This window comes from Chelon labrosus, assembly GCF_963514085.1.
Source record: "Chelon labrosus genome assembly, chromosome: 22".
Taxonomy (NCBI): Eukaryota; Metazoa; Chordata; class Actinopteri; order Mugiliformes; family Mugilidae; genus Chelon; species Chelon labrosus.
In genome coordinates this window covers 14,635,494-14,658,281 of record NC_140355.1, presented here as the reverse complement: position 1 = coordinate 14,658,281, position 22,788 = coordinate 14,635,494, and the positions used below count along the sequence as shown (strand labels likewise).

The following is a 22,788-nucleotide window of genomic DNA, read 5'->3' as shown; positions in this document are numbered from 1 at the left end:
GTGGGTCAATCTACAGATGCCGGATGATGATAACAGGTAACTCTGGACTCAACGGGGAATAGCATTAGCGTATCATGACAAAATATTGTTGAAATGAACGAGTTTCGCGGCAGATAATGCGTTATTTGCAGGCTGCGTTTCGGTGCCCCAGTCACTCCCACTATATGGATATATGCAGATCTAAATATCTTCCAAACGACTCCAAATGACACCAAAGTTATATGGGTGAGTAAACAATCATATTTTATGCCAGAAATAAGGTCCAGGTTGTAAAAAAGTTATATTTTCCATTTAATTTCCCAAAGTCATCTGAAGGCAACCAAAATATTAATCTATGTTTCACCCATTTCAATTTTACAGAAGCCACAGAAATCTAGTAATCCGTTGAGGCTAGCTAGCTTTTATTGACTATCCATTTGGTGCAAAGCGTTGAAAGAGCGGAACCAGTGTCTATGGCAAAGTAGGAGGAAATATCGTATGGGTTGAAGAGCCCTTTTGCTCATGTCGGCCTTGGACACATCTGTAACCACAAATAGCAAATGAACTTGCATATACTTGTGCTGGTCACTGAAAGCAGATGATGTATTTTACTTGCTTTGATGAATTCGTTGTCTTCTTCTTGGTAATGACTTGAAAAAGTGTCCAAATTCTCCACAACTCCAAAGATTCCTGCAGCTGCTACCATGCACCTGTGCTCGCACACCTGCACAAGAATCTTGAAGACAACTCTCCCGCACACCCACCAATGCTCCACCTACCTGTCTCCATTCAAGGAGCACCTTCCTGGCTTTTTGTTGTTGTGAGTGACAAGTGGATTAAGGGGCTTTGGCAGATGAGACTCCAGGTAGCAGGAAGTCAAGCATGACAAAATTAAGCAGACCTGACAGTGGCTGCTGAGTCAGTTTCTCAGGAAAGGAAGGCATGAGTTGTCGAGAGGAGAGAGACCCTACACAGCACACACATACAGCAAAGGCTGAGTGGACTGCATGTCTGCTGATCAAAACTGATGAACCTATAGGATATGTCAAGAGCTGGCGCTTTGTCTGAACTGCAGAGAAGGGCTGGGAATGGATTAGCGATTGGGTGAGGTAATGAGTTAGTTAAAGGCATGCAAGATAGCTTTTCTTTTACTTATCAGGTGGTGCATCCTCCGAATGGATTGCTCTTAGGATGAATAGCAACGTAATGAGTTTGTGCTATCAGAGTGTATGCAAATAAGGCCTAAAGTAAGTTGTGTACAGTGGGAATGGCTGCATTCTTAAGGTGTTGGTGGTACAATGCACCAGCAGCATATAAGGGTTCATTAAGAAACCAGCCATGTACCAGTGTAGGTCTTCGTACCTGTTAAGATGTCTCACTGTACATCAAGTTGAAGTTTCTGGACATATTGTGCTTTCTGTGTGTAATGGTGCAAGGCGTTCGGCTTAATTACCAACTACGAATAGCGGTCAACTGCACCCTAGGGGCTCCGAAGGCTCCAGGTTCAGTTTGTAATTTCTCTGAGTAATGTGCTTAACAAAATCAATGAGAGGCACATTTAGATGAGTCATACCTTACTGCATAATCTAAAAGGGAAAATGTGCCCCTTTTAATGTGGATGTCAAATCTCTGTTGATGGTAATTGTCGTCAACTGACGCAGTAAATTCCCCCATGCATCCAATATTGATGTAGAAAGCTGTGCCTTCTGTGTTGTCCCGCTCGCACGGACGCGATTGCACTGCCTACACGAACCAGGATGCATTTTGCGCGAGCAGCTCGCCAAAGCCCAAACTCTAGTGCGCCGGCCGGCCGGCTTTGTGTACAAAATGTGAAGGCATCTGAAATAACGCTACTTCACTGTTTGTCCAGCACCGAAAAGGCTGCGTCGGTTCAATAACACTACATGCAAGCCAATCAAATAGTGCAAACATTTTGAGATAACTGCTTGTTCAACACCGCGGCGTCTCGCCACCCTAGCCCGCGGCTATTAATGTGAACATAGCGCTATGTGACGAAACTCGAGGGCCATCTGTTCTCGCAGTCCTGCTGGTCAACAAAAAATGGCCCTAGCTGAAATTTATGGCAACGGAGCGACTCAGTTTCTGTTGGCTTCGCAAGCAATTTTGAGCAAAGGCATCACCAGTCGCTGTGTGCTCCTGACAGCTCAGTTTCTGCCCATACCCTCGATCCAAGCATAATGCAGCTGCTGCCTCTGTTTCTCTCCGCTGGATTGCTTCCTGCTCTGTGTAAATAATAAATACACTGACTGTCCATCCGAGTCAGCCAATACACTGTTTCTCATTTCCATTTCTCATTTCATTTAGAAGCAGAAGACACTTTTTTTTTCTCTCATAGGGCAGTGTTCTATCCAGGGCACTGTCTCCCCAAAGAAAGCTGTATCCTATATTCTACATGTATTCTACTGCAGTATGATATATTTTCCGATTTCGATATAGGTAGTATGAAATGTTTCAGCAGTCAACATGTGATTTAAATTGATCAGTATGCACCATAATTGCCAGATATTACAACAAAATAATCTAAGACTCCCTTCTAATGTGCCTCGCCTAAAAATAAAGGCAGCATACATTGGAGTTCTCCGGTCACGTCGGCAGCAGACAGTGATCAGAATGTGCAGAGGAAGCAAAGTCCATCAGAAAGCATGGATCTATAAACACAGAGAACAAGGGCTTTGCTCCCCCAATATTGATTCAGCACGGCTGCGAGACCTGCTTTGGAGTGCAAACTTACAATCAGGATGAAAAACACGTGTCAATAGAGCAGAAATGTTTTAGACATTTCCCGTCTGCGAGTAAGCAGTTTGAACGTCGGGTCCACTGAAATGTTTTGTCGAGCAGCTGAAATGTTGACCTATTCATGTCTTCGCAGTTAGCTTTTTTCCCGCCGGCTAGCGGTTGTAGCCACCTTATAGCATTATGCATGCAAGTTAAAGAAATAATAATGCGATTTATTTATTGTTTTAAAGAAGTATTTAGTGAGTATGTCTCATGCATAGCAATTAATAAGCAAATGTGTGCAGATGGCAAAAGGAAACCCACTGGTGCACTGAATCAAATTATGGTTATTTATTTATCTATTTATTTCGACACTGCACTGAAATATGTATTTTCTCATCAAATGTAGATTTTCAGCGCTAATAATAATCAGCCCGAGGCAAATATCTGACGTAGACACTTGACTCTCACTCGTATTGAACTTCTGCTGTTATTATTTTAGATATTATCGTAGGACATGGTGTTAGACCATATCGTGAGATGGTCTAACGCCTGGACTGATGATTTTAGATTTATTCAAACTACAAAACCAATGCAAGAGCTGGTTGCGAAAAATAAAAATAAATAAAAATGAAAAAATACACAAACTGTATTCTTCTATCACACAGTTAATCATGTTTACCGTAGCTTAAAACTAATCACCGTTAAGCTGTTTGATCTACTTTAGGTCACAAATGTAAATTTTTACATCGTGACAATAGATTCTAACCTTGTGTCTCCCTGAGGGTTGCGGACACATTAAACGTTTTCATTTTACCATTAATTACAGGTCTTTTTATTATAGGTCTCATGTTAGTATGAGAAAACCGGCTCATTTAATTACTCCCTGCCTTATGTTCTGTGAAGAACATTTAAAAAAAAAAAAAAAAAAAAAGAGAGAGAGTTTTGCATGAGCCCACCTACGCATTTGTAACTGTCAGAAATGCAGAGTGCCATTCCAGTCTCCGCACGTACCGTACATGTCCTCATGCATCGCAAGCATCTGTCTGCGTCTTTTCCTCATCTTTTCTCCTTTTGCGTGCGCAACTACACAGTGTCCGGTAACGCTCCGTGTAATGCTGCTTCGAAACAATCTAAATGTTAAAGATTTTCTTGTCGGGGGTACACAGCAAATAAATAGCTTTGCATTCGCGCCTCCTTATCGCTATCGATCAGTATGACGAGATGCATAGCAAAATGATTCTCTGCTCAAGAGACCGTGGAAATCATTTTGGAAGCTACGGCGGCTAGCGTGGAAGGCGCATCGTCCACTTTGAAATACGAAGAAACTTTCTGAAGTTTTCTTTTTCAATTCAGAAGCCAGACCGTTAATTTAATGGAGAGGACGTGATGGACTCCCAGCCAGCTATGGAACAGGTCCGCCGACAGCCAGGCCCCTCTCTCTATGGCAACACAGAAATATAGTTTTTTTCCACTATTGTCGGCTGCAGACGGACAGGCAGTTCATTAACAGAAAGCTTCTTGTACTGCAGTATGTGCAGCATCTTGTGTTATTTAAAATTGTTGAAGTGTTTGCAACAAGATACAACTGAGGAGGATTTAAACCAATATGGTCAAAAAACACACCTTGCTGATTTCACCAGTGGACATCTAGTAGACCAATAAAACAAATGAAAGAAAGAAGAATATTTTGTTGTATTGCATTCTCATGAGAAAGGAAACATTAATGTGGAGATACTGTGCAGATGTCAGACACAGGCTGGAGGATGGCCCCTCTCTTCTGCAAAATGTTCTGACTGGTTTGCCGCCAGCTTTTCTTTGGCTCTTTGCCTAATATCACAGATCCTTTTTTCTGATAAGTAGCATTAACCCTAGAACCAAACTAGGGAGCTTTGAGAAAATACAGCAGCCAGTTTGATTACTTATATAAGATGCTACAAACTCAAAATCACTGTATGGCAAACCTGAAACCAACGGTCTGCTGCGACATCCCGTACCCCCCGCTCATTGTGTGCGCTGGATACTGAATCCTACGGTATGGATTCTACAACTACACAGTGGGATTCAGTAATCCAGTTTTTAAAAATAGAAGTGAAGTAAACAGATTCTGCACTCAAAACCCTCTTTGATCTAAATAATAAAAAAAATAATATGAAATTCATGTGCTTCTGTGCCGTGCATAATTTTTTTTTGCAAGCACTTCTTGATTAACTGTGTCATTATCAGACTACTAATGAGGCGACAGTACGTGAACATCAGGACAGCCAGCAGGGTATATAACAATCAATCTTTGATGACATCAGACATCTGTGCAGGCACTAATGCAAAGCTTCCTCATTATAAACACAGTTGCTTTTTTTTTCCATCAATGAGAAATACAAACAATTGTTTGATTGTTATTGGACTCCTACAGGTTGCACATGCTGTGCGAGCCACCATGGTTGGAATACTGAAAACACATTATGGAGCTCTATTAAGGTTGCCTATAAAATTGGTCCCTAAGGAGAACAGATTTTATTGTTAAATGAAATTCCCCGGTAATCAAAATCGGCAATAGCCAGAGAGTTAAATGTGAGGCGTATTTTAAACGGCAGGGGGTGGCTATGTGTGTGCGGACTACCTCCAACTGCTTTCCACTTAATCTCTGGACTGGTGACTGACTGTGTGCATAGTATCTGAATGGATTTATGAAACCTTTCATTCTCGATCAAACGTTTGAGATTATTAGCAATGTGGCAAGAAGAGACGGTGGAATGTTGAATGAGTGCTGAATGAAATTCAGTGGGTAACTGTGGCGACACAAAGTGGGCGGGTACCAAGTTGAACTATTCTCAATTTTGAGGCGATGCTTGACATAAGACGATCTACTTTGTGTATATGACAGAGTTCCCAACTCATCTACAGCAAAGGACACAAGATGTCAGGTAGACCCACATGGAGCGGTGCCACAGTTGATTTTCTTTTAGTGATGCCATGAAGACTTATATTTTAATGTTCTTCTTGTTTCGTTTGATGTGAAAAATATACATGTGGGTTACCTAGGCAGCCGGATCCTTGAATGTCCACTGGCAACCAACTGTCAGCTACAAAGGGAGAGGCGACTAGCAAATTGCTTTGTGTGCAGACAGGGCTTTAGACTCTGCAAAGCTTAAAGAGGTCTTAGCTACATGTGAAAGCAAATCAAACCAATCAAGGCACATACATATCCCTGCCTCCGAACGTCTGCACAGTGAGGCAAATCTTAGACCTGACGTCTAATGTGACGATAAACAAATAACAAAGACGCGTGACGCAAGACAAAACAATCAGAAATTACAGTAATAAAGAAAGCCCGTGTATTCAGTCTCTACCATTGTCTGTTTTCCATTCCCTTGTGTGAAACATGCACATAGAGAAAAAGCCACGGCAGCATGCAGGCATACATATATATACCCTCAGCCAAACAAACAAGCAGCTCTTAGTACTGAACAAGCTGGCCCGGGGTTACAACGTAATGAGATCTTACAGTATGGGAGGGATCTCCCGCTGTACATCATTTATCCCAAAGAATGTGAATGTGTCACGGCTGTTTTATTAAACAGAAAAACAAAGAAAAAAAAAAAAAAAAAAGCCTGCATGGAGTATTATTCATTTTTACTGAATTATAAATCATGTTATAGCTCTTCGGCTGCCAAAACCTGTATTCTTCACCAGCCCTCACATATGTGCAGTACACACAGACACAAACAAACCCACACATATTAATATAGCATGGCTCCGATCATAAGAGATTTCTTCCTACTGTGAACAATATCATACCTTGCTGATAGAAATAAAAGACATATGGTTATTTGTCTTTCTGCAGCTAAACTTGATTGCTGCAAGCCAGGACTCCAGCGGGGAGGGAGGTATCATTTAGGAATGAAAATAAGATACCCAATGGAGTGTTTTAATAGAAAGAAAACATCAAATTTACGAGTGAGTGTCTTCCTGGAGAAAGGTGCGATTATGCAGGAATCGGCTGAGCGCGCTTGCGTGCCACCACGTCGGCAAGCGCACGTGACTGCACGGCTGGCAGTGGCGGTGGCGTGCGTACTCCATATTCTTTCACGCATGAAGAGCACGAGGAGGGTGCATTCCTGCAAGGGAGCGTGCTTGCTGCACCCCTCGCAAGGTCACCTACGCGTACAGTCACTCTGAGCAGCTTCACACCAACAACATCGATATGCATATTTCCTGATGATGCTGCAGTGCTGCCGCCGGCGGAGCGGGGGGCGTACCAGGTACCAGCCGCAGCCACAGCTGCCGTCCTAATTCTCATTTCACAGTCCAGTCATATGAACCTTGTGTGAGGTAAGGGGAATCTAACGCGTATACAGTATGACCCAGATTTCTGTCAACTGCAGTAGCCAAGTTTGGAGCAGTTTACATCTCATTTGCATTTGCCACAAGCAAGCATGACACATTTTATATGCAGTGTGTCTTGAGTTACAATACTTCAGGGCTCCACTGTTATAATTAGAAAAGCCCCAAAGTTTATAATTTTTCCCAGCATCACCAAAAAATAATGAGTTACATTAACTTTTACACTTGGCACGTTGCAGTATTTAAAAAAAATCATACAAATAATCGTATTAAATGTGTTTGAAATGAAATGTGGCCACTACACATAAAATACGGTTGCCCCGTCCCTCCAACGTGACTTACAGGAACACTGCAGCCACCCGTAATATAATATGAACAAGGCAGAAAAAAAAATGTCCTCAGAGAGCTTCCACTACAAGGCTTGGAGAATTACTGAGGAGCAAGTCTATTCATTTCTATGTAGCCATAAATAGCAAGTCATTAAAGAAAATGGCAGGTGATGGGCCGATTAGGAGGGCTCAGCAGAGATGAGCAATGAAGACGGCTGAACCTTACAGCTTTCCTCCCTGTCCCGCTCACCCATCTTATTGCCTTCATCACTTGTTTTCCTTATCTCGCGCTGCTTCAAACCACCTTTTAATTCTCCGTGGTCTTTCAAGTTGAAATGCAGCTTGCGAGGGTTTGGTTTCAGAGGATGCACTCGTCTCGGCGTGGCGCGAAGAAACTGAAGTGAGAACGCGCCGCTCCCATGACAGGTTACAGGAATTATGGGAAATAATGAGAGCCCCATATGCTGTGATAATTTTAATGAACTTTGCGAACAGTGGTTTTATTGCACACTGATGCAGTCAGTGTAAGCAGTCGGGGATAATATTTAATATCTATGATTTCCCCATTCTCATAGAGTGGCAAAGCAAATAAAAAGCTAATAGCAGATGGAGATTTTTTTTTTATTTTATTCCACTTATTACAGAGCTATTTAATGTGAAATTTAAGGAGTGTTTATGCTTTTTTATATGGGCACATAAATAAAAGTAAATGTTTCCAGACACAGCTGAAGGTTTCCAGCCCAACAACTGTTTAAAAAACTACCAGAACGCACACAAAACCGCCCAAAATGTTAGGTTGATATATTGTGTGAAACTTTAACAACACACGGCTCATGCTAGTGTAGCTTTGTTACGGCTCAGAGTATTTCTGTGTGTGTTTAACTGCTTCAACTGAACTGAACTTCCTGGTTCCTCTCCGATCCGCCTTTCATCTCCACCCATTCGTCAGGTTCTCAACTTCCTGGTTCCTCTCTGACCCTCCTCCCATCTCCGCCCATTCGTCCGGTTCTCAACTTCCTGGTTCCTCCCTGATCCGCCTTCCATCTCCGTCCATTCGTCCGTTTCTCAACTTCCTGGTTCCTCTCCGACCCTCCTTCCATCTCCGTCCATTCGTCGGGTTCCCAACTTCCTGGTTCCTCTCCGACCCTCCTTCCATCTCCGTCCATTCCACCAATCCGAAGACTGTCTCCATCAGGCGAGCTGTTTAAAAGCGTCGTTATACGAATACTCGAGGCAGCTGTGTGTAGAGAGAAGAACAGCTTGCCTCTGTGTCAGTTCCTTAGAGAAATGTTGTTAGGCGCTTGTGTTTAGTAGAATTTTTGAATTAGTTTGTGTTGTTATAAGGATAAGAATTCTTGTGTTGGAGCAGAGACAAGATTTAAGTTCTGCTTTGATTTCATATTCCTGTTTGCACTTTGAAGAATTGTGTCTAGAAACATTAGTTTTAGGGGTGCTACTCCAGTCTGTTTTCTGTTTTGGCTAAGAGTTGACATGGGTAACTTTGCTACTTTATTCACTTTTTATTTGATTTAAGTAGTATCCATTGCTCCTTTCTCTTCCAACCACTTGAACTTATTTCCTCCTGCTTCATTTATGTTGCGCCCCTTTACCCCTAGTGAGCTAGGTCGTAACAAGCATCTCATTAAAAACAGACACAAAAAAAACCCCTATCACCCAACCACCACAATGGCTCACATCTAGCTACAACAAAGCCATCTGATGATGTAGTGGCAGGCATACGGAGGCTTCGAGAACAACTGTACTAAACACTGCTTGTCATGTGAAGACAGACTAATGACAATAAAATTGGCACTGTCCTCTTCGCAGAAGCTGACCACATTTGGCGCACTCACGCATTTATATGTGCACACACATTGTCTTGAAGGAGTAAATGCACGTTGCTGCAAATCGGCATTAAAAAGTAATTTGAAAAACCACCAAAAATCATCCCAGCCTGCAAAACAAAATTCAGAACTTCCCAATCTGCTGAGAAACTGCCCAATCTGGCTACTTTTGATTAAGTGTGAGGAAACTCTCATAATATGACAATCGCATGTTGAAAACTTAAAAGATGATTTAAATGAATTCACAATGCAAGAACATTTTGCAGTTACTCTCCCACTCTCTGAATATTTAAGTTCTATTGTTGTCTGACCTTTGCCTCCCGTGTTAACAGCCAAATGTTCTTCTTTGTGTTTAAGAAAATATAAATTCTAATTAGATTTTTAATTGGTGCTATATCAAAGACAGGTGCATTACAAAGGTCAGCTATAGGAGTGAATAGGCCTGCGTGCTGGAAGCACATGGACATCCTGGCATGAGTCGCACTACGCGTTGTTTGCAACAGGTGCCTAATTAGAGCAGGTCAACGAGGCCGATTCCAATCACATAAAGTGAGAAACATGTCTGGAATAGTTAATGGGCGCCAGTGGGTTTGCAGTGGTTTTAAGGTGTAAACATGTAACCAAAAAATTTTAAATATGCTTGAGGTCAGAATGTTTGGCTGATGCACTTGGTTACTGATTATGCATGTAACTGGCAGAGACAAGCTCACATAGGATTTATTTTAATGTGAGTAGAAAGAAGCAATATAATTGAGTCTCAATACAAACACACGTCCGGTACCCACACATACTCCTACACATACCTGAGGAACCGCGGATGCATTGTACGTCTGTCATCCCGATGAATTTTGCATTTTGAAAAACAAAAACAGTTTGCACAGACAGGAGGAAAGAAACTTAGTTTTACAACATTTGGGGCCTGGGGGGATCGCATATGTACATTCGGTTGCCAACAGAAAACACAGAGACAGAAGAAACTTAGGATCTCATGTGCATTATCGCTTATTTACTTGGTTAGATGGTTTTCTTGATGACAGATGACAATTAGAGAGGATGTTCCAGAACCGTGGTTTCTGACTGTGGGCTGTGATACAGTCTGGGCCCGGTGGGATTTCACTGTTGTGTTCTGCTTAATAATCCAAATCCTCTAAGTCCCCCTCGGCCCACTTCACTCCTTTGATTGCTCCTTGTATTTTTATTATACTCCCCATTTTCATAATCTGGTGCACAGCACTCTTATGGTGTGTGCTGGAGTTAAAGACGAGAGAGAGCCTAACAAGTAGCGCACACGGCTCTCCTAAGGTCATTCAGATTACAAGGGTCAGTCTCGGTAATCCATAAAGCTTGGTACGCTGCTCTTTAATTTGGAATCATAATTTTTGGAGAAAAATAACCGCGTGGCAAGCTGCCTTCATTCTTAAGCGCACGGTTCGTATGTAATGTGCCTCAGCTTGCTCATTCAGCCGCCTCCGTTTGCCGCTTGGGACGATGTCAGCGGGTGACAGAGGACAGATATTCACTATGCTCAGTCACCGTGTATCATGCAACACAACCTTTTTATAGAAGGTAATTCATTCGGTGATAAGCACAACAAAAGCGAGGAGAAAGAGCGCCGTCAGCAGCCAGCAAGATGGTGGAGTGTGATTAGCAGGTCTAGGTCTGTAATCAATCTGCGCGTGCACTTTATGCAAGTCCGTCAAGAACATTTCTTTTTTTTTTTTTTTGTCCTGTCCAGCATCGAAGCAAGCAGAATAATGATCTGTTCTTTATATTGTGCTGAGCAGATTTTGATTTGCCAAGGGGAGCTTTATGAATGATAAGGCTCCTCTTGATAATCTCAGTTAAACTTTATTTTATTTTTTATACATGTTGGTGGATGGACCTTTACATAATATTGCTGAACCTGACACGGAGAGAGAAAGAGAAGGAAAGATAGAGTGGACAGGAGTTGAGAGAAAAAGGGGGGGGGGGGGATGGAGAGAAAAAGAGGGATACACCAAGCAGCAACTGCTACACCTGTTGAGAAACACAACAAAGAACATCACCCGGTCTCGGCCGGAGAGCAAGCTGACAATCCTAAAAGGCACACAAAAGAGAAAGATTACGCTGGGGTAGACAACAACCATGGCACAAAAGTTTCATACACTCGTGTTTAAGTCTACACATACATGTTTGTATAACACAGCAGATAACTAAACCACAGTAGTCCTTAATGTTCACGGTTTGTATACACGGTTTAAATGTTCACCAGAGGATGCAGTGACTGTGTCACCATGCAGAATGAGGATGAAGAGTGTTTAAAGATGGCTGTGATGGTGCAACCGTTCCCCCAAGGAGAGCAGACAATGGACAGGAAGTCCCAGGACCCCAACCACCAGCAGCAACCCCAGGGTGCGTGTCCCCACCACCACACCACAGAGGGACATGCCTCCATCCAACCGGTGGCATAGGAGGCCCCCGGCCAGAACCCCCCCCCCCCCAGCTGCGGCGAGCAGGCCCCGGCGGCCCAAGATAGGCAGCCACCAACCTCGCCAGGCAACCAGCCACCCGGGACAGGAACGGAGTAGGGTCCACGGCCCCACGAGCCCGAGGGCAGCACCCCCCACCCCCACCAGACACGCGGCCCAGCCGACGCCCACAAGGACCAGGCCGCCCCAGACGGCCGCCCGGGACGGGCCAGCACCCGCCCCCACGCCCAAGCCACGCGCCCAGGGACCCCGGCAGCACCCACCCCCGCCCCCCCTCCCTTCCTCCCACCCACCCAACCCTCCCCTGCCACCTACTTGCACACCCACTCACTCATACACTTCCACCCATCCCACTCAGCCCTCCTCTCATTTCCTCACTCATTCACACCCTCCACCAGGTTCTCCCACTCATTCCGTGCACTCACCTTACTCACCTCCCCCCTCCCTCATTCTAACACGCTCTCCCCCTGTGACTCACCCAGTCGAACACAAACAACACAAACCACAAACAAACCGTGACCGCCAGTCGGCAGCCACACCCATCCCCCAGATCTCCAGGGCCCTACACCCCCCCGCCGGCAACGGCCAGACAAGCACCCAGGGACCCCCCCATCCCGACAGGGCCCCACCCCACCGTACTCCCCCCCCAAGCAGTCCCCCCAACCACGGCACGCTGCCACCACACCTGGACCACCACCCTGCCAGAACGAGGTCCCCACCGGATCAGGCAGGTCCCCAGCGATACAGCCGGCAGGTACCGCAGGCCCATGGGAGAGCTGCCAGCCCCCCCACCGCCACCCCGGCGCACCCAGGGAACAGGGGAACAAGACGACCCAGTCACCCCCCCACCCCCACCTATGGGTATTTGTGAGATGTGAGTTGTTTGCGATTAAAATTGGGAGGTAGTGACCACACTGCGCTGGAGGCCAGGCCACACAAGCGGTCCTATCCTCCTGAACGGCCCCGCCCACCAGACACTGCATAGCCCACCCCCCATGAGTGATTGTGTGCTGTCAGTGTTCCATATGTTTAATGACTAAGTGTGATCAAGAACATTTCAAAGCTTGTTGCTTGGCTGGAGGGGAAATCAAGAAGGGAACTTGATTGGAGATGTTTGACCATGTAGATGCAATGGGTTGAACATTAATGTCTATTTTTTTAGTGTCTATAATGATACTATAATGCATACTAATACTGTTGCAAATGACAGCAAAAGTTAATTTTAAACCCATCTTTCCCATGCAAACGATTTTAATTTAACTGATGACACTGCACCAATAGATTGAACAGATCATTTGTGTGGTTCGATCCAACAGACGAGCTATTATCGCACAAATTGCTGAAAGCTTCAACACTGATACAAAGGCGTCAGTACCCTCATGGGGCTGCCACAGACTAGCACCCATGCTGGCTGCCATCCACAGAGTAGGCCTGCCGAAAGCACCTACAGTGGCCATGTGAGCCTCAGAACTGGACCACTTTCTGGAGCAATGGAAGAATGTGGCCCGGTCCGATGAAAGGCAAGCCAGAGGAGGCATTGTGATGGTTTGGGCAATTTTCTGCTGGGGAAACATTGGGTCCTGCCATTCAGGCGACACACGGGGGATGTCGGTGGCAAGTACCACCTACTACCTAAGCATTGTTGGCAGTGGCCTCTTTCAGCAGGATAATGCACCGTGCCAGAAAGCAAAAATGGTTCAGGAATGGTTTGAGGAACACGAGGTGTTCACTGGGCCTCAAATTCAAAAGACAAATGATCCATGGAGGTCCTACCTAGCAGCTTGCGGGACTTGGAGATTTCTGCAAATTTATTGGTGCCGGATACCACAACACACCTTCAGAGGTCTAATAGAGTCCCAGCCTCACCAGGTCAGGGCTGTTTCTGTGGCAAAACAGGGACGAACACCATATAGGCAAGAATAGCGTTGTGGGTTATCGGTTTATAAAGGATGCAGCATGACACAGGCACAAAAACGGTTTAGGAACAACTCAAAAACAAGAAGAACAGCACAAGGTGTTGACCTGGCCTCAAAATTCACTAGATCCCAAACTGATCAAGTATCTGTGGGATGATCCACAGAGGCCCCTCCACTCAACTCATAGGACCCAAAGGTGCTCAATAACACTACAGAGGCTAAGGTAAAAATGCTTAACATAGCACAGCTCTATCACGTGCCCTAACACATTACTGTAGAGCATATGGCTTGAACACTGAAGATTATATAGTTCTCCAAGAGTCTGTCCCTGTCGGTCTTCTGATTATGTCCCACCCCCAACAGCCTGATGGTTGTGTAAGATATACATCTGTCTAATTTCCTGTTTGTCAGACCACCATCTGCTATAGTATCAACATTAATGACAGGCAAAGCGGTATAATATTGTCAATCACACGCACATACAGAGTGTGGAATGACATGATATTGAGGCCATGTGGTGGATATCATGCAGAGTAACATATGTGATTTGGTTAACTTATCAGTGTTGCACATTGTGTAAATATGAAGACCCTTTGTGAAGACCACAACTCAGCCTTCAGCACTTTTCATTAGACTCAGATTTAAATAGCTGGGTGATGAACAAAAGTTCATATGCAATTTTCTGGAAATTCAATTGAAAAGTAAAGGCCATATATATAGGTCTATATGCATACCACACATAAACATCTTTATTAGGCTCATATTATCGATTTTACAAGCAACTCGCAATTATCAACAACTCTCTCTGCGTATACAGTGTGTGTGTTTGTCTGTGCGGTGACAGTAACATTAACGTATATCAATGTTTTTTTATTAATTTAGGAGAAGCAGTAGGCTTAGGCTGCCGGCCATCCATCAGTGACAACTAGCGAGCTAACGTTTGCATTTCTGATTGTCTATCGATTTTATAAGACAAGATTTTGATTACAGCAGCCTGCATGGCCGCGTATCAGTCTCGGAAGCACTGACTGTGTATAGGGCTGAAATCACGGCGACTGCATCGTACACGCGGCAATCTGTCATAAATCATTCATATTCAACGAAGGGAGTAATGCGAACGTTCTGCTCTCTTGCAATTTTGTTGCTGTTACGTCAGCAGCTACAGCAGCCATATAATTCAGATTTGTTGTCTGTTTTTGGATCAAATAAAAGAACCTACAACACCTCTTGTTTTTTCTAAACCATTGACTGTATGTAAAAATGGATAAATATTCCTGGACATAATCACCATCACCACCACTCGCCAAAAATCCAAGTCAGGCTACAAGGGAGCAGTGTCAGATCCGAGCTGAGTCGTGAGTCTGTGTCCGGTCAAGTCCTCAAATTTGTGAGTCAGGTCTGACTCAGTTCCACACTTCTGCAGTTCAAGAACATGACACTGGTTGCAATTTCAACATTTGGTTTCCGTTTCAATTTTCTGTGAAGTTCTCATTAAAGCTTTTGTGTGCTAGTGAGAAAACACTTGAGGGTTTGGTTAGATTCATCTCCCCCTCCTAATCTCTTCCGTTGAGTACTTATTTGGCTTCTTGGAACGGCATTAAAGTACCATTACAAAACTACTGTGAGAATTTAACGAGGAAGCGTCCCTTTGTCTCCTTTCTTCTCGAGTGCAGCGACCGTCGCAGTTGTGTAGGCTATATATTTTAAAGCAGCCTCTTCACATCTGAATAGTGTCATTATTTCTTTTGACAATGGTTCGGGTGGGCAAGAAAAAGCACTGCTATTGTTTCTGCGCTATTGTTGGGGGGAAAAGAACAAGCACGTAGTTAAGATGGAAAAAAATAAAATAAAAAGGCCACTTCCCCCTCAAATCGTGACTGCAAAGGAAATCGCATCCTTGGACAAGGTGAACGTGTCACCAGTTTATAGATTACAAATGCGCAGTATAAAAAGAGTTTTTTTTTTTTTTTTTTAATGCAAGTCATACTTCCTTTGTCTCATTATATTCTGCATTGTTAATTTCCCTTTGTCTGCGGACAACAGGGTGCAAATACACCATTGTGAACCCGGTACAATTAGCACACAAGAAGGTGTACGTGACTGAAAAAGGAAAAAAAAACTGTTCCACTATACTCTGACAGTAGCAGTAATAAAATATAAAATAAATATAAACAACAGGTGTTGTTTTGTAGGAGCAAATATGGCTATTAGCTACAATGAAGATATTATGATTAATAATTATTATAATAGGAAATATTAAGTTCTTAATAATTATGGGGCACCACCCTGGTAACAGTGACCGTCACTAACCACATAGAAAGTAAAGTATATTCTATTTTTTTTCTTCCTTTTTTTTACTATAGGTTGGCAACGTTGGCAACATTCACTGCTCTACAACATTAAACAGACCAGCTTATATACTGTATTCAAAAACATTTATTTGCAGGATTATAAATGAAAACACAACATATGTACGTCTAATTTAAAGGGAGAACGAATGGTTAGTGAGTGAGAGACAGAGATTGTGTGTCTCAAAGAATTTTCTTCCTTTGTTCTATGTGCCACCTGCACGCCGTGGACAAAGGATTCTAAGCAGGAGATTTAACTCTGCTCATGGCTGGTTGTGTTAGATGTGTGATGTTGTGTCTGATTCTTTAGGTGCCAGGTTTAAAAAAAAAAGGATGTTAGTTCACATGCAAGACACTATGTCTGTCAACTAGTGGCGTGGTGCAGCAAAACTTCTGCACAACACTAATACTTAATGGATAAACCAAATAGACACATGTATAGACACCGTAGGTAAGATCATACACAGTCACTATCTATGCTCAGTCACCCAGTCCCTGAAAAGAGTTCATCGGTGCATGTTGCTCCTTTAGCTATTGATCATCTCTGTTGTAGTGAGCCGGCTGTAAGAGTTGTGGTCCGATAAAGGTTGTAGTATTTTTCTGCCGTTTTGTATAGATGCAGGTTGGAGGAAACCGGTCGCTCTTTTGATCTCAATCTGATTTAGCAGCTTGGCACTAACTCAGGACTTCGCTCCTTTTGTCGATAAACCTTGTAGTTAGACGTTGTTTCATAGCTGCAATTCGCTTCATTCATAAAAGTTCTGCCCTGAGATGACCACTTCTGCAGTCAACTAGGCATCAGAGCGATGAGAAGCTAACAAATCCAGGTTCACCTAGGTGACTGCAAGAGAGTGAGATATCCTGAGTTAGCATCTTCCTCACTGTCAGTCATGTGGCCTGGGCCGTTAGCTGTGATCTTAAAAACTGATTTTTTTCAAAACGTGGCTCAGGGCTGTACCGCTCCATGTAGCCAGGAGCAGATGTTCAGGGGGCACTGTCACTGTCAAATGGACTCCTATCAGGACCATACTCTGAGCTTTGGTCAGAGATGCTGTTATCATCATCTGAAAAAGCTCCAGGTTGGTTGTGTTTCATGGCCAGAATTTGTGAATATGGCCGTCTACTACTTCTGCAAATGATACACGCTTAGTGTCCCTGTGCTGCCTTTTGTCACTCCCCTTTGGCGTTCAAGCTAGCAGGTACACTGGGTTCCTTCTTAGCTCTAGAATTGACCATAGTTTAACCAGCGACTTGTGTCCTCTTCCTTATCTCCCGCATTGAGAGGCTACCTGAGCAATTAGCTTAAGCACTTCTAGATAGGGACTCTGAGAAGTCCTTTTGGGGGAAGGCAAGACTAAGCCTGTACTTGTGCAGACGCCTGATAATGCTCCCTGTTGGTAGAAAAGCATGTGCTAAACAGCTGTAATCACTTTCATATTGGTATGAAGAACTGAATTGGAGTGGGCCGTTCATCAGTGGCTGAGAGCAACATGGGTCAGAATACCTTCCAGAGAATAAACTGCATGTCTCCTAAGAGTCTGAGCCAGAACGCTGGGAGGTCAAGCCGCCGTCACCTCCGTCCCTCAGTTAGGCTGAGGAGCTGGGAGTTGGACCCATCTTCTAAGAGGATGAGTTAACCTTTCATTAATGGCGGAGTGTGAATCCGAATAACCAGAATCATATCAGCTAAACGACTGTGGCTGGGCAAGACGTTCTAACCTAAACCTTCTTCTGTGTGTGAGCAGAGATCTGACTCATGCTGCATGCAGATCTGTAAGGTAGTGCATTGCTTTCTTGTTAGCCATCTGAACTGTTTGAAGAGGGCAAGCATTTTGTGCTCCAAGGGACTCTATCTCTCCTTTTCTAAGGCTCTGAAAAGCAAAACTGTTTGCCTGTGGAGATTTAGAAGCACGCTTTTTCACAGGGGGCCTTTGGATGTGGTCGGTGCATCATACCTGTCATTCAGTAGCGAGTGTATCCTTTTGATGCACTCGCTAAAATTCGGCTTGCTGATGAAGTCAGGGATTTTACCATACCAGTTCACTTAAATATCACATAAACTACTGCATCTGTGGATTTCCATGGCCCAACACAGGTTACATTTTTAATGGTTGGTTGGTCTTGTGATCCCTATTACAGGTTTAAAGCATTATACAAGAAATAAACCAGAGCATGGGAATACTATGTAGAGACTGACAGAAACACAGATTTGCAAGCGTTCACCACTGTGCACACATATCCTGCAGATGTCTGCAGCCCACAGGCAGACTTTTTCTGAAACGCTGGTTTCATTTGAGTCCTAATTCTCTTGCAGGTGACGGAGACACGGACGGGGCCCCTGGGATGCAGTAGCTATGACAATCTGGACTCGGTTAGCTCAATCCTTCTGCAGAGCCCCGAGAGCAAGCTTCATCTCCAAGGTAAACAAATGAAATACATCCGCACGCTTCCCCGGGATGTTGGACATCTCGTGGCAGTGGGGTCAAACTCCATTTTGGAATTAAAATTAAAGGAGATCTATAGTCATACATGAAATACTCCGATGTTCAGTAAGGAAATGGTCTGTGGCCTCTGAAGAATTGAATGTCAATGCAGTTTTTAATTGGGGCTGGGATTGGGATAGATTTGCTCCCCAATCTCCTCTGGGGATTGCAGTACAATTTTCTGGTTATAGATGTCTGCTCGTGTTCTAATGTGATTGTGTTCTTAAGTCTCTTTTAAAGCTTTGATCAAAGACGGGCCTAAATTCAAAACAGTTGCTTGAACTGTGCAAACTAATCAGTCGTGAGAGCAGAAACTGGTACCTTCCATGCAGGTGCAATGTATATTAAGACAATTAAAACAGTGTAAAGGCACTGCTATTTTTATCTCTTGTCAGAGACAGCCTCTCATCTATAGAGATATACTCAGTACGTATACATGAGTCACTGTCATTCGGCTTTGTCAGTATTAGAAAATGAATGTACTCTCATTTGGCTCACACATCATATGTCAATTTATGCAAATCGCAACATTTACCCATTAGCAGTTACGTTCTTTTAAGTGAAAATAGTTCTGTTTTAAACATCGGCTCAGGCAATAATTAGCCCGAGAGAAGGAATTACACCGAGTGACAGTCACCCTGGGGAGAAGGAGTGATGAAAGGCGGTGTAACTGTGGTCAAGTGTTTGAGAAGAGTGATTTCGTCTTTGATTTATTTGAGTTTACGCAGGTTATTAAAACCGGTTTGAGAATCACAGAGGCTTACTTTCAATCCGCACACCTCCCCCCTTCGTCTCTGAAGGGATCATTACTCGTCCTCCAAAATCAGAGAACTAAGTGGTTTGTCAAAGAAACACTTTTAAATCCTCCGCCGCCACTTACTCGGAACACTCTATAGGTTTTGGGGAAAGCTTTATTGTCATGCGCCAAATGTATTAGCCTTGTGCTTTGAAGACTGTTTTGTCACCCAATTGATAGATGACAGGCCTGGAAAGATTCTTTCTTTTGGCTTGATAATAACCCCAATAGAAAGGAAAAGCCTTTCCAATTGGTTTCTGGCTTAGGCTTTTGTATTAAGACAAATTATAATGGTGTGCGTGTGTGCGTGTGTTTATGTGTTTTGTGTGGGCAAACGTTGGGTGTTGCGAGTCAGCCTGCAAATGTGTCCTTTTAAGAGCAATTACCGTGTCTTGCACTAAATTAGAAAGACAACTGATGGTGTAAGTTCTCCAACAATCATAGTGCTCTTCAAAGTGATGGCACTTCACACAGCCCGTGAAGAGGCAGTGTAGTCGCTGGAGAGCTTTTAAGGTCTCCGCTGCTCAAATATATTTATAATGAGATCCGATCATTTAATTCACCCTACAGTTTTCACTCTGTCATTAACACGGTTGTAGCGGTTGTCTCTTCATTCACGTCGGCCACAGGCTCAGGTTCGAGCTGAGCCCCGCGTTGACAGGATTAATGCCTCTGATTTCTTTCTCCCCCCCCCCAATTGTTCCCTTGCAATTCAGTCAGCTCCTGAATAGCGTTATTTTTCTGACTCTACCGGGAAACGTTTTATGAAGCCTATTATTCTTGATCACAGGGGTTTTCTCTTTCTGAAAAATATGCACTTGCAGTATATTAAGAAACATGAGGCTATGTCCATAGGCGATTCTTCCTCTGTGTTCATAAACCCAAGCAGATGACAGAAGAACACAGGTGGTCTTCGCTATGATATGTTTGCCAGAGCTCCTTGCATATATTTGAAATTTCCAAATGACATGCAGAGATGCAAAGATCTTCATCACAAAACATTGGTTGGGGGCATGTTTTAAATTGGCAGCGGTGTAATGTATTAACACCAATGCTGGTCGGGCAAATGGTGGTGGTAGTGATTAATATTTACTCAAGTACTGCATTTTAAGTACGCATTTGAGGTCATTTAATCCCGCTGTAATTCCTCTTCATCTCAGTTGTTGTTATTGAACCATTTCTCTCACGTCTTAAGCTACTGGTTACTTGGCAAATTAGGTCTTTAACACACATTGCATGTGATGAATTGTTATTGATTAAACCACCCACGAGTTTAGAATTGATTAGCAATAGAATTTACTTTATTTGTAATTGTTTTCATACTATAGTTTGGAATTTTTGCAAACCCAACAATCAGTTAATTATTGGATAAATCAACCTGCTGACAGATCCATATTGAAAATAATCAATAGTTGAAGTACTACACTAAATAATACATAACATGTATACGGTAAAATAAGGTCCACCTCAACCAGCTACAGCAAAATCCTGCTTTTACATGAGTATGAATGAGTCTAAATCATCTAATAATATAATATGGTAGTAATTAAGTAGTTTTTAGTGATAATACTTACATTCTATTGGCAGGATCTTTACCTAGACCAATACCAGTAGTTATTTTTTAAAGCCACTAGTGCTTGGAAAACATGTATGTTACATATAGGAGATGTCACCCGATCACCCGATTAGGGCACCAGGTTTGTGTGCTCTTCCCATAGACTGCATAAAGATGGATGGTGGAACAGGTCCTCAAAAGTGAAGCCAAAGCAAGTAGAGCAAATAAATTTTTTTTCAAGGACTGTTCTTGTCATTTTAGGTAGCTATTATAATAGTGAAGTGTCCATGTCTTTGAGAAGTTTCCATTTAGTTAGTTTCCATTTAGTTCCATGCTATAAAAACAGGATGTGACATCATGCTCTCTACAAGCTGAAGCAGTCCCGTAGGACCCTGAGAGTTGGAAAGAAAGCTAATGATATAAGTGCATAATCCAACATTTCCTTGTAACTGGTGGCCGTAGTATTAATTAGACAAAAACGCGAGTGGGTATGGACGGAAGTGCGGGCGGGTCATCGATACCACTCTTGGCTACACTCTCTGACCGTACAGCCCAGACTCTGGCTTCAAAGTCGCAAGATGGTGCCGTCCGTGTCCCCGGGAAAATGGCGTCAGTTTGGCCAATGCAAGGAAGTGGGGACGCATTGTCCATATTTATATACACTCTATGGCTCTTCCCGACAGCATGGACAAACAATGTATATTATTTAATTTGGAGGAGCTGTTGGACAATACTCCCATTTTTTTAAATTTAAAAAACATGGACCACTCTCAACAGCCTCATAACTAAAGATTTCCCTGTAAATGCATCCCCAAATAATTTATAGTATGAGCTGTATAGAAAGTGGCATGGGTTAATTTGCATGACTAAAGAAAGTGAAGGAAAAAGGGGAAATAACTGCTGCTGGTGGAGTCACTCTGTAACTAGGCTGTCAGTTCTCCGCGATGTGAAAAGGCTGCTTTTAAAGGGATGAGGACGGTTGATGTGAGTGGTGGCGACTGATGCCAGCCCCCAACCAACCCCTAATAAACACAAGGATAATGTATGTATGATAATAGATTCTCCTAACCCGCCACCGCTACCGTGTGTGTCACAGATGTTCTGCATAAGCATAAACATCGCAAGTGTGCTGCTGCACATTGCACATTTAATTTAAGGGAAAAAAAATATATAATATGGTGTCCCATATTATTACCGCCTCCACTGTTCTGCTGTGCCTTCACTCAAACTGATGAAGTGTTTCAAAAACTGGTTTCAGATGAATGAAAGGGGCAGTTGATTAATCAGGAAAATGCACAGAAGAAAGTATGAAGTGCAGATTTACCAGCATGTGTTTGCATGCTTTTTCTTTTATAACTCGGCGTACTTCAAAACATTGGAGGATCGAGCCATTTGGAACGACCTGTGAAGCTCAGGGTGGTTCAAAAAGCAGCTTGATCACCCTTTTATTCACACATAACAGAGCTAGATTCCCTCACACATTTTACTGTATCTCTTCACTGCCCTTTACAGTCAGTGCCCAAAAAAATAACAGCTTTGACAGCATTATTCTCTCCGGACAATACGCCATAAATGGGCTTCACAGACCATCCCCGGAGGAGGATGACACTGGCCGGGTCCGGCGCTACTCTAATAAGCACTAGCAGCTCTCGGCACATCTAATGAACACCCACCATGTGTCTCATTTGCAAATGCCCATTGACCTTTTACCAGACAATTAGCTAAAATGCTAACTTTTGGCATTTAAACTGTGGGGAGGAGTCACATCTGGCTGGTGTGGAAGTTCACAGATCACTGCCAACACTAATGGCAAAAAAATACAGTGTGTTTTTTTTAGTTAAAGTTGAAATAAAAATTAAGTAACAGCTGAAAATAATATTTTGAGACTAATCGTAATGTCAAAAAAAAAAAAGGAAATGCACCATTTAGGTTTACTGTGCCCAAACAAATGTGACGTACAGGAATGACTTGCAGGACAGAGGATGAGATT

The 22,788-nt window shown here is 43.3% G+C and overlaps 1 protein-coding gene across 1 annotated transcript in view; it reads left to right on the top strand.

Moving 5' to 3' along the window:
* Positions 1–22,788, top strand: part of brinp1 (bone morphogenetic protein/retinoic acid inducible neural-specific 1) — a gene marked incomplete at its 3' end in the record, with an annotated part of 87,926 nt that overhangs the window by 41,785 nt on the left and 23,353 nt on the right. Inside the window, exon 4 of the mRNA XM_084572819.1 lies at positions 18,279–18,384. Coding sequence (XP_084428945.1) covers positions 18,279–18,384 — 106 coding nt within the window. The remainder of the gene's footprint in view (positions 1–18,278; positions 18,385–22,788) is intronic.